The sequence below is a fragment of the Juglans microcarpa x Juglans regia genome, chromosome 4D (assembly GCF_004785595.1).
Source record: "Juglans microcarpa x Juglans regia isolate MS1-56 chromosome 4D, Jm3101_v1.0, whole genome shotgun sequence".
NCBI lineage: Eukaryota > Viridiplantae > Streptophyta > Magnoliopsida > Fagales > Juglandaceae > Juglans > Juglans microcarpa x Juglans regia.
Window position 1 is genome coordinate 28,398,532 of NC_054600.1, and position 11,668 is coordinate 28,410,199.

General features: G+C 35.1%; 1 protein-coding gene across 5 annotated transcripts; it reads right to left on the reverse strand.

The window, feature by feature from the left end:
* Positions 1-6,266: 6,266 nt before the first annotated feature.
* Positions 6,267-11,048, reverse strand: LOC121259639 (auxin-responsive protein IAA9-like). Of its 5 annotated transcripts, XM_041161286.1 has the most exons (9): positions 10,767-11,029; positions 10,460-10,575; positions 10,262-10,285; positions 9,314-9,737; positions 9,007-9,227; positions 8,705-8,931; positions 8,459-8,600; positions 7,305-7,366; positions 6,267-6,682 (listed from the first exon to the last, which is right to left on the reverse strand). In XM_041161286.1, exons 4-9 carry the CDS (start codon positions 9,719-9,721, stop codon positions 6,645-6,647), a joined length of 1,098 nt encoding a protein of 365 aa, XP_041017220.1. In that variant the 5' UTR covers positions 9,722-9,737; positions 10,262-10,285; positions 10,460-10,575; positions 10,767-11,029; the 3' UTR covers positions 6,267-6,644. The 5 variants fall into 5 exon arrangements, with proteins under 5 accessions (XP_041017220.1, XP_041017221.1, XP_041017219.1 ...); XM_041161287.1 differs by lacking the exon at positions 10,460-10,575; XM_041161285.1 differs by lacking the exon at positions 10,262-10,285.
* Positions 11,049-11,668: the final 620 nt, after the last annotated feature.

The following is an 11,668-nucleotide window of genomic DNA, read 5'->3' on the forward strand; positions in this document are numbered from 1 at the left end:
AACCTTGATATTGGCTAGCTAGTTGCACTCTTGACGCTATATTAATGCATTTGCTGTGTTCTATTCGATCCAAACAAAAGTTGGAAAGATGGATAGTACTAGTTTGGTTAATAAATGCTCCATCTGAAGGCAGGCATTCCCGCAACACTATATATATATTTAGAGCTAAAAAAAGGTAAATATATATTAGCGAAAGACAACGTGGTTTTAAACTCATGTGAGAAACTTATTATTTAACCTGATCAGCCCTTTTTCCAGTACCTTTCTATCGGCTGACGATCACCACTAGACAGAAAAAAGGACAACTCTAGCTATATGTATGGCTCTTCTCTAGAACCGGAATGTCATGTGTATTCTAGTGTGATGGTGACGACTGAGTACTATGTATATATAATGCATGCAATATATATAAATTATATATTATATATATATGGTTGTTAGAATATTTTTGTTTGAAACCAGCTCGAGTCAAATAATACATGCTTCATTTGTCAAAAACTTGGGGGAAAATCATAAACCTTTTTTTAAAATTAAAATACATAATTAATTGTTGGGTTTGAAAAGAAAAAATCGAAAAATTAAGAAAGGCCAGCTGAATTAATTTATCACGAAACAATGAGAAGGAAGATTGAAGAGTTGATCAAGACGATATATCATGCATTTAGTGGATTAATTATTTTATACATAAAGTACGTATTTATTTTCTAAGACAGCCTCAAAGTTACCCAACTCAACAATCATGAGAAAAATCGAAACGAAATCTATGGGTCAAAAAACCATGTCGATCGATTTCTGGCCCACTACGATTGATCATATATATTATATATATATGTCAGTTCCACATGGCAGCTCGATCGTGTTTTGATTGGATAGCGCACAAGCCTGCAGTCTTGCAGAGGATTTACCAGCAAGATTGAACGTACGGACGTTTCTTGCAATCATATATGAATATTCCAAGCTGTGTCTGCCCGACAAAACGATCGAGTACTACATAACTTGTGATTACTGTTACTCCCAAGCTGGGAGCCTTTTTGTGTTGCTACGGTTAGAAGATAATTAAAGTTTATCTCTTTTTAATTTTTTAGGACATGCAAGTTCTAATTATTTAAACTAATTAACTAGCTAGTTACGTTTCTCATTTGGAGGGACCAGAACCAGTGCATGTTCAAAAGTAATGAATAGTTTTAGGCATAAAATAAAAGGGAAAAGATAAGGCTCTGATGCCAATCTACTACTCAAGGGTAACGTGTTCAAGAACTACAGCCTACTCTTCCCACCACCTTTTAGTCGTGAAAACTTGACATGATAGTCATGGATCATGTGTTGGATGATAGGGACACGTCTAAGTTTGTCTTGGAATGATAAGAGTATTTCAGATTATTTGTGAATAGTAGCAAATAATTTATGAATTAGTAAGTAACCGTTTGTAAATAGTTATAATGAAATAGCCTGAAAATCTTTGAGTCAATTATGTTCCCAAACAGAGCCTAAGCTTATCTGGGATTGACAAGAGTGAATTACTATGTGTAAAATATATGAAAAGGCGACAGAAGAAATTAATTAATGAATAATTGTATAGACCTTAATATATCGATGGGATGATTGCTATAAGAAAGGAGAAAACAAGCTGATACAGTACTGATACACACACACAAACACATATCATTACCCCAAATCAATAATAAATCTTTGGGTTGTGACTCTTTGGTTTGTTTTTATTATGCATGCAGCTTGTGTTGTGGAAATCTCAGAAAGGGGAAGTTTAATTTGGGGCTCCATTAATCCATTTGGTACTTTGGGAAGGATGGGTTGAAAACCGTACCATATATGCATATTAGCTATAAGCTGTTTTCCTGATCTACTCTCTGTGGCGTGGCATCCTACTCATGAAGGTCCTTTCATGGCATGCATATAACAGATACGCTCCAGATTAGGTTTTTGTAGCTTTCTCAGGAAAAAGTATATTTATTGGTAGATCTATTGACCTGATCAGGATTTAATATACGTTGAATGTACATTCTCATATAATATACCTACGTTAAAGCATATCTAATCACTTTAAGTATTTCACTTTATTCCTCGCTTCCTCCTTTCTAATCTTGCAAGAATTCTTCTGTAGTACCCGTCCATTTTAGATATTTCCCCTATTTTAATTCAAACACAATTAAAAAAAAAAAAAAACGACGATACCCAATATGGACGCGCTTTAATTATGCTTCTTAAGACTTGACATTATAATCTCATGCACCTAATAATATGCAGGACATAGCAGAAGGTTACAACGAACAAGCTGCATGGTCATGTGGAATGTTTTTGTAGACTGATTAGGGTTGCAGACATGATGCATAAAACAAGTCATGACCCCATTCATGCATGTTATAATATATAGTACTACTACTTTGCCAGCTTTGGATTGAATATCGTTTTTGCACCGAAAGATGGGGTAAATTAAAGCTTCATTATATACAAAGGTCCATGTCGATCTACTTAATTTAATAGTAGCTTTGAGTTTTGGACTTTGTAAAACTTAAACAGACTACAATTGTCCTTATCTAGTACGTACCTCTGTTTACAGGCCAGCGTGCAACGTGTCTTCTAAAGAGCTAGGTCGTTGTTCACATAAAATTAGTCGTATGCATGCATCTATCATCGATCAGACCCATCATGCAGGAATGTAATGAGTTGGGGGGAATTTTGTCTTTCCTGGTAATTAATATATTATCTAGACGACTTGTATAACATATACAAGTTTCATGTTTTTCAAATCCACCAAACGCAACTACCCTACTATATATATATATATATATATATAATATATATATATATATATATATCCACTCCAACTTATCCAAGCGTTACAGCAATTCCAAATCTTAGAAGTAAATTATAAAAAGTAGTACTTGCGTGTTAAGCCTAACTATTAGCATGAGTACTCCTTTTGATCACACACGGATACGCGCGCGCGCGCACACGCACACATATATATATATTATATATTCGTTCATGCACTTCTAAAACTAGGGAATCATGTGTTTGAGTGATTGAAGGGGGAAGAGATCGAGTTGGATTAATTTGTAAAAGGTTAAGTGATTTATCAATATAGTTCAATACGTTTAGATAAAGTGAATAGGTTAAATCATGCATTCAAACAAGTTAGTTTATGTTTTTCCTTTACTGGTCTTTTCAAAGATTGTTATCTCCTCTGCTTTCTGGTCACTGGAATTGTTTCATCGACACTAGCTTTTGAGAAAGTTATCCCACTATAGCCATTCCTTGCTGCTCACTCTGTTGCAAACTCTCTATCCGCTGCCACTTTAGCAGGAGATTTTACACTTTTTGAGGAGAGTAATTGAAGGAATGGGCATAGATTTGGATCGGAGGCAGGTCATGGGTATTGATCCCAGTAGGTATGATGCAGAGAAACAAATGTCTGTATTTGGCTGGGATATATGCATTGCACGCAGAAGAAAAGAGGACGAGGCAAAATCCAAGGACAGAAATGAATGAATAAAAAAAAAAAAAAAAAAACAGGTTAAGAGCTACAATCAAGTCGTTCCCTAAAGCAACCGATAAGGTTCCAGTTCCATAATCGAATGTCACATTTGCAAGTTCAACTGTGCATGCAATAATTTGCAAAAGAAATAGTTACACGGAGAAGTACATAATAATTCCTACCTACGTGATCATCAGGGTCAAAAATGATAATCAATATTAATCATTTAGAGAATTAGTATTAGATTATGCATTTGCACATGCATCTATATATTTGCATAATATGACTTTAAATTGAACTGCATTGGATATGCATATTCAAAAATTTGTATAACTATGAACAGTATTTATACAAATTTGAAGATGCACTCATGTTCACTCTTCAAATCTTCTTTTATTACTTTTTTCTCTCTTATCCCCCCTCTTTCTCTCTCTAGCAACGGAAACAAACCCTGCCTCAAAACATTTATTTCTCCTTGCTCTCTCAATCTCTCTCTCCACCAACGGAAAGAAATCTAAAAGAGAAAAATAACTAATTATTATTATTATTTGGCTCAAAGATGCGTAATCTAATGTGTAAGTTTTTCTTGATATGCAAAATCAATATTTAAAAAATGTGATTTTGCATATGCATATAGAGAAACCAATGCTAGTGTTCTAAGGTAGTCACGACGAATTAATCATGTTTATAAGCTAGGTAGCTGTACCAAAGGGATAATAAGTCGATCGATACAAATTAATGTCAACTTAATTAGGTGATACGAATTTCAAAGGCCTAAAACTTGGAAAACTTTGGGTAGGGATATGGGGACCAATAATTTACAATGATTTATTAGTATCTGATGACGGGACCAAGATGATAGTGGCGTTGAAATGTCTAACCAATAAGACAGTTTAAAATCATTGCTCTCACCTGCTTAGATTGCACTTTGGATTATAAGGTTTATAATAATGCTGCCATGCGTTAGAATTTTGACTAAAGAGAGATCAAAGAGCCTTTAAAATAGGCTTTGTAGACATTAAAGTTGATTCTAACTAAGACTGGCCGAGCTGATTCGCTCTGGCGAGGAAAGAAAGAAATTGTTAAGGAAACAACAAAAGCAAGTTTGGATGCCTGGGGAAAGTTGGTCGCTTAGCACGTTTATGGCTATCATCATTTGAGCTGCTATAACATGATTGCCATTAATAAAATAATAAATGTATTTATTTATTTTTCATTGATTCTATTCATAAGCTACCTTCCTCCGATCGAATCGCACCCACATATTTATGGATGCCCTGCTTCATCTAAAGATGTCTAAAATGTTGGGTAATAATGATATGATACATGTAAGGATGAATAATTCATGTCAATAATCATGAAGTGATTTGACCAATAATGCCTGCTATTGACAGATGAATCTAAATAGATCCTCGAAGGCATAGACTGCAAACAAAAACAAAACCCAAGAAAGATTTAAATTAATAAGTTATCTTCCGACGCAATGCTTCAATTTGTTAATGTGACAATAAAAAATAAGCATTTAGCTGTAGAGGCGATTTGATAAGTAGATCGAAGGTCTCCAAAGTTTATGGCACAAAGGTTTGGGTTAAGGTTGGTTTTAACTTTTATGGCCTTCTTCAGTTTTAGTTTTTTTTTTTTTTTTTTAAGTGTGTTTACCTGGTTTGGTTATACAATTCAAACTATCTCATTTCATCTCATATAATCATTATAATTTTTTTAAATTTCCACACAATATATAATAAACAATTCACTTTTACAAAATCTCAAAATAAAAATAATACTAAAAATTTATATTCTAACAATAATTTATTCAACTTTTAACTTTTATCTTATCTCATCTCATCTCATTTGTGTAATCAAACGAGACTTATATTTATATGAGCCGTTGGAAATTGGATCAAGCTTTTGCCTAAGCCATGACCCATATGGGTAAAATGGGGCCTTAATTTATAAGTAAGATAATCCTATTTGAATTATCAAAACAGTGGGTTTATTTAATAGAAGTTTTATGAGTATATTTTTTTTTACAAAGTGATTTATGTTCAACTTACTTGGGAAAATTTATATTTTAATTAAACTAATGAATTAACTATCCAGTACTCTTTTGTATTTTCCACCTTCGTGAAAAAATGTTCACCTTAAACTCATTGAATTTCAATCCGTTTCATTAATTGCAGTAACTTTTCGCACTTTGAGAAAGTGCGATAATTCTAATAAAAAAACCTCAGAAAGAAAAGATAAACATGACAAAGAAGTCCTTGATTGATGGTTAAACGTCGACCTCGGTTGTCTCGTTTCATGAAGCGTCACCATGATTTAACTGAAACAGAGAGCATTTTAACTGCTGACAATTACCTTTGTGGTACCAACTCCTTTATCTTGGTCAATGTTTCAGGCTATGTGCGGCCCCCCCTCCCTAAACCCCCCAACTGCACTGCCATATATAATTTAAACACATCAATAATGCAGCCAATGATCAGAGCAGCACATGCCCGGCTCATGTCCACTCCGACAACCATATCCAAAGGGCTGGGCGATATCTCATTAGTTTAAGAGCATGCTACAGAAAACCTTCAAATTAAGAATCTTCGCAGAATAATGTCTCTTTCTCTTTCTTTTCTGTTTCGCTTGTGACTTCAAATATTATATAATATAACACACGCATATTAATGCTAAATGTAAAGCTTTCAGATATGGGAATAGTATGCCATGAATGATACATACACACAGGTAAAAGGTGCAAACGACATGAAACGGAAGGAACTCAGGCTGACAGACAAGTTGGAGGTCTTTGATCATTCAGACATTACATTAAGCATTACGTTTCACAGGAAAATTAATGCACTTTACATACAAAGCATGCAGTATAGGAACAGGAAACTGCAAAAGTACTCCCACATACATAAGGTCTTGGGAGTCTTACAAATATAATAAACTAGAAACAGCTCATACAAGAACATTAGTTCCATGGCAACCAATAACATAAAGATAGAAACATAGTACAAGCAGCCAACACATGATCTCCTACCCAGTCCGACACCTTACCATTCCTCATCGTCCTCCCCACTAAATCTGGTTAATTTGCCTTTCTGCCCTATCCTGATCTTTTGGTAGGCTACTGGAAGGATAGGATCATGTCCAGAGCTAGCTAGTTCCTGTTCCTGCACTTTTCCACGGCCCTTGGAGCTGTGCACAAAACCGAAAAAGTTCTCCATGAGAAACTGATCTCAACACGTGTAAAAACCATATGCTAAAATGCAACTTATGAACAAACATTTCCCTAAGTATCTTCATATCCAATTTATGATGTTTCAAGTTATATCAGGTATGAAACTTAAAGGTATTGCCGTTAAATCTCCATTTATCCCAAAAACTTAAGTGAAAGAGATAAATGTAATAATTTATACTATATCTTAACAATTACTGTCTCCAACAACTTGGAATGAGACCCAAATCTTCTCACACCCACCACTTGGTTCCGTCAATTCCCATACCTCTACTTTTTAATATTGAGATTTTATTCTAATCTCAATATTAAGTGAAAGGTTCTGGATTGGATGGCTACCAGGCATTGGCAAAAAAAGTGGTTGGCTAGACCTGGTTTAATTTATTGGTGCTTTCGCTTATATATTACAGTAGCATTACTACAAACCACTCAAGTGAATTGCATTAGTCATTAAATGTTCCAAGTACTAAACTAATCATTTAAGACATGGAAAATGTGTTAGTTCAAAAACGAAGTAGTTGAGAATCATGCTGACATTGGCAAAACATAAGAGAAGGTCACATGGATACATAATGTACGCACCTAGGCCGATGGCATCAGAACCCTTCATGATTCTCAACCTCTTGCATGTATCAATAAACATCCTGCAATAAGTTAAAAATTGCCTTACATACCACCTTGAAATTTACCAAATATTCTAGTAATGAATTTATGGTGCAAATAGCTGTTAATTAGAGAGGAACAACATTGAAGAGCATCATAATCCTTAAGTAAATGTGAAATTCAAATTATAACAAATTGACCAAAGTGCCTGTATCTAAAAAAAATCTGCAACTATGATATAGTATGTCCTCAACAGGGAAGATTAATGGTGGCGAAAGGGGAAAACAAAACAAAGCAAAAACAACATCATATATACAGGTAAAGGAGCAGCTTCTCAAAAGATGTATTTTTATTTCATACCCATGCCAATACTGGTAATGTTCTCTCAATTGCTATGAGTGACAGTTCATTTTATAAAGTAAAAGATCTACCAGTTAAAAAAGCAGTATAATATATTAGACCTTCACACTAATTTCACAAAAATGATTGACCATAAATACATATGGAGCTATATATGCACAATTGGACCAAACTAACCACAACATGTCAGTTCATTGTTAATTAATACGAGATACAAAGGTAACATATTGTGGAACTGTCTCAATGTATTTAAGTTGAAAATTGATACAGAGGTAAAGTACCATTCGCATCTTGCTGTCTGAAGCAATGTTACAATATGCAGACATCATCACAACACCTAATTTCTCCCATTGGAGAATACACAAAAGTGTAATATTAAAAGCTGTGTATAAAGTCAATAAATATATTCGTGATGGCTAACAATGCAATTGACAGTCAATAGGTTTTATGGAAACATTAAAGTTTTAAAGAGTTGAGAATATTATGAATAAAATGGCTTAGACAGTATGACCTGTATTCTGAGATGTACAAATGCGTGCTCCAATACTTATCCAGATAGATAGATCACCACTTCTTTGGCTTATGAGCATTTCTCAACTAATTATAACTGTCATTTTCATTAAATACAACTCCAATGTGTCTATACATAACACATCAACATGTCCTTAGAATGGCATCATAACCCCAAGGTGACTTTTTAAGTTAAAGAATTCATTATGTTATCGAGGAAATTCAATAAGAGAGGCAAACAAGTAAGGTGAATTGGAGCTTACTCCCACGGGACATCCCCCATAAGCATCCAGTCACCATCTTTATCTTCGTAAGTAAGAACATATTCTGAGCCATGAAGCAGATCCTTCAGTTTGCTCTCACTCAGCATCTCTCTGCCCAGAGCACCATGAGATCCGTATTGACCTGACATCACATCACAACAGCAGTGTGTCCATTCAAACCACAACATGTAACTCTAAAGTGCAAAAAAATATATGCCCATGATTTGAAACTTTGGAATGACTCACCAATGGTAAAACAGCTGAACATCTTTTCGAGGGCAGAAGACAGTTCCTTGTATGCAGAGTAATTTTTTAAGTCCACTTTCCTCAAATAAGGAGCACCATCCATGCTGACCTTGATAAACATAGCACCAGGTACTGATTTTACATCTACTTCTTCAGTGTTCTTCGAAGTAGAAGCCAGTGAATTCTTCCTAAACGACCTTATAGGTGGCCAACCCACAACCTGTGCCCTGCCACACAAGGAATATTAGAGAAATTCTAGTGGTTAAGCTCAAACATAAGACCACAACCCTCTTCGCACTCACTTGGTAGCAGGTGCACTGCTATTACTATTTGCAAAACCATTATGATTTGGTCTGGGTTCATCAGCAGCACGAGGCCTCTCTTGTATTATCTTCTGTGGCTCTTTTGCATTAGCCGGTTGAATCCCAAGTTTCTCGAGCACAGAACCAGATTTTAGTCCCAAATTCGAAGAAGGCCTTGAGGACAGCATCACAGTTACCTCTGATTTAGCGAGATATTTCCCCTGCACAAAATATATGGTGGTAAGCAGAGCTAGATCCAACAGTAAACAAGATCCAAGTCCCTTTTGTAAAAGCAGTGATTTTTCACCTCTGAGAAACCATCCATAGCATCAGAGAATCCCCTCTTGCTGCCTGACGGAACACTCTTCTGTGTAGAAGAGCAGTGACCATCATTCAATGGATGCAAAGGGAAGAGTGGTTTTTCATCAAGCTGAGTTGAGCTTAGCAAGCAGAGTTCAGGATCTCTTTCAGGAGACTGGGATCCAGGAAGTCCAAGCCTCAGTTCTGTAGCCTTTAGATTCAGACTACTTCTTTTAGCCTCATCAGACACACTGGATACCACTGAGCTGTCCACCGACGAACAATCAGATAAACCCATATAGTTACGCTCTTTCAATTCAGAGCTGTTGCAGCATAAACTGTCAATCGAGGTGGAGGAAGTCACTAATGTGACATTGCTCTGACCCTCCTCTCCAACACCGAGAAGTGGAGACATTCACACTAAAAATCTCCTGCAAAATTTTGCAAAACACCTAAATTCTTTCTATTCTAGATACTCGAAGAGTTGCATCAGAATTATGAAAATCTAGAATCTTTGAACAGATAAAGAAGTAAAGAGCAATATGTGCAACAACGGCTGGCCACCCCTAATATGAAGACAAATTCAATAAAATGCAAACCAATTATCGACTATACAATCTCCTTAATCTAATTAAGCATCCCTTAGATCACAAAACATTGTCCGGCTCTTGCTTAGAACTTACGTTCCATGTAACAAGACCAACATAGATTCCAATAATAACCAATAGTTGAACATGTATTTGAGGATCTACTGTAGTTAACAGAAACTAATATAAAATATCCTGAAGCTAATCTCATAGCAATCCCTTTGGCACAAAAGCTGAATAATATCAAGTGACAATAAATGAAAAGAAACCCTACAGAGCTTTCGGGACTAAACTATATCCAGAACGTTGACCAAATAATTAAAAAGAAGTAATTACACCGCAGATCGAACTCAGAAGCAGAGACGTACTTGGACTAATTGTGGGCCTGTGGCCTACAAATTTAGATGCATGAAAAGGAAAAAAAAAAAAAAACAAATTATAATCGCTGAATGCGAAAAAAAAAAATGAAGAGAAGAGAAAGGCAAAATTTATGGCTTGAAGGCAAAAAAAGTCTATTAAAGTTATCAGCATATGGTTTCTTGATTGGAAACAAAAACTCCACTAACCACAGCATTCAAATGTGATGTTCATTGTACGGAAAGCAAAAGAAAGGCAGCAGTAGCAGCAACAAGAAGAAGAAAACGCAATGACCTCAAACTTATATTACCACCTTCTTTTATTCCTTCAATTCCTCGGCATCACAAAAATGGAAGCGAAAGATGAAATAACAAAAACGTAGAGTCACTATAAAATGAAGAGCAGCCAAAAACTGAGGAAAGAAAGAACGAGTCTTGGAAGCAAAGCTTGCAAAATCGAAGAGTTCAGTGTTAGCCAAGAAAAAACCAAAAAAAAAAAAAGGAGCTTAGTGTTTACCTGAAGAAAGTTGTGAATCAGTGGCTGACGAAAAAGATTGATTTCAGGGTTTGGTTTAGCAGAGAGAAGAAGCTTAGAGAGAGGGGAGGGGAGAGAGAGCTAAGGACCCTCCATTTGGCAGAAAGTAACAAAAGCTTTTGCTGGCCAATGTGAAACTCTATGCATTAAAATAACTCTTGTAAACAAAATGAAACATAACAAAAGAGAATTTTGTCTTAAAAAACAGCCTTCTTTTAAAGATATGATAATACAAAAGTACAACTTTTTCGTTTGATATTTCCTTTTATATTTAGTAAATTTTATTCTGTTCCCCCATTTTTATAATCCGCCGAACAACTTGAGGGGAACACATATCAATGGCTGATGTACATTTAAGACGTTGAACGCAGGCCGTTGATTTTTCTTCCACTGTACAATGTCCTTCAAAACTCAAACTTTGTTATTGGCGTGGGAATTTCGAAGGTTAGTAACGTTTTCGAGGGCATCAGAGCAAATAGGTCTACGACGTCGTCTTGAAATGCACACATTACTTTTATTTTCTAAGAAATGCTGTAGCTACAAATAAATTTTATAAAAAGAAAATATTAGTTTGTCCTCTCATTTTGCCAACTCATTTTGACCGCTTGTGTATTTATTTTTTTTTAATTTTTTTTATTTAATGATTAAGAAAGTAATTTATAATGTATTGGTGTATTTTTTATTTTTTAAAAATATTTAAATATGCTAAAAAAATCACAAAAGAAAAATGAGAAAAAAAATATCAAAATGGCCTAGCGGTCAAATAGAGTGGTGCTACTCAGGTGACATAGTAGCACCGCTCTTATAAAAATAAACTCACAAATCGACGTGACTTGATATGGCACGTTAGATTGTAAAGTTACTTTTATTGTAAAATAGATTTA

Excerpts from the sequence above, each read along its gene's own strand:
- LOC121259639 (XM_041161284.1), bottom strand. The coding sequence starts at position 9,721 with ATGTCTCCACTTCTCGGTGTTGGAGAGGAGGGTCAGAGCAATGTCACA. Across the intron at positions 9,228-9,313 it reads CTATGGATGGTTTCTCAGAG|GGGAAATATCTCGCTAAATC; the intron begins GTGAAAAATCAC and ends TATTTTGTGCAG. Across the intron at positions 7,367-8,458 it reads ATGGGGGATGTCCCGTGGGA|GATGTTTATTGATACATGCA; the intron begins GTAAGCTCCAAT and ends AACTTATTGCAG.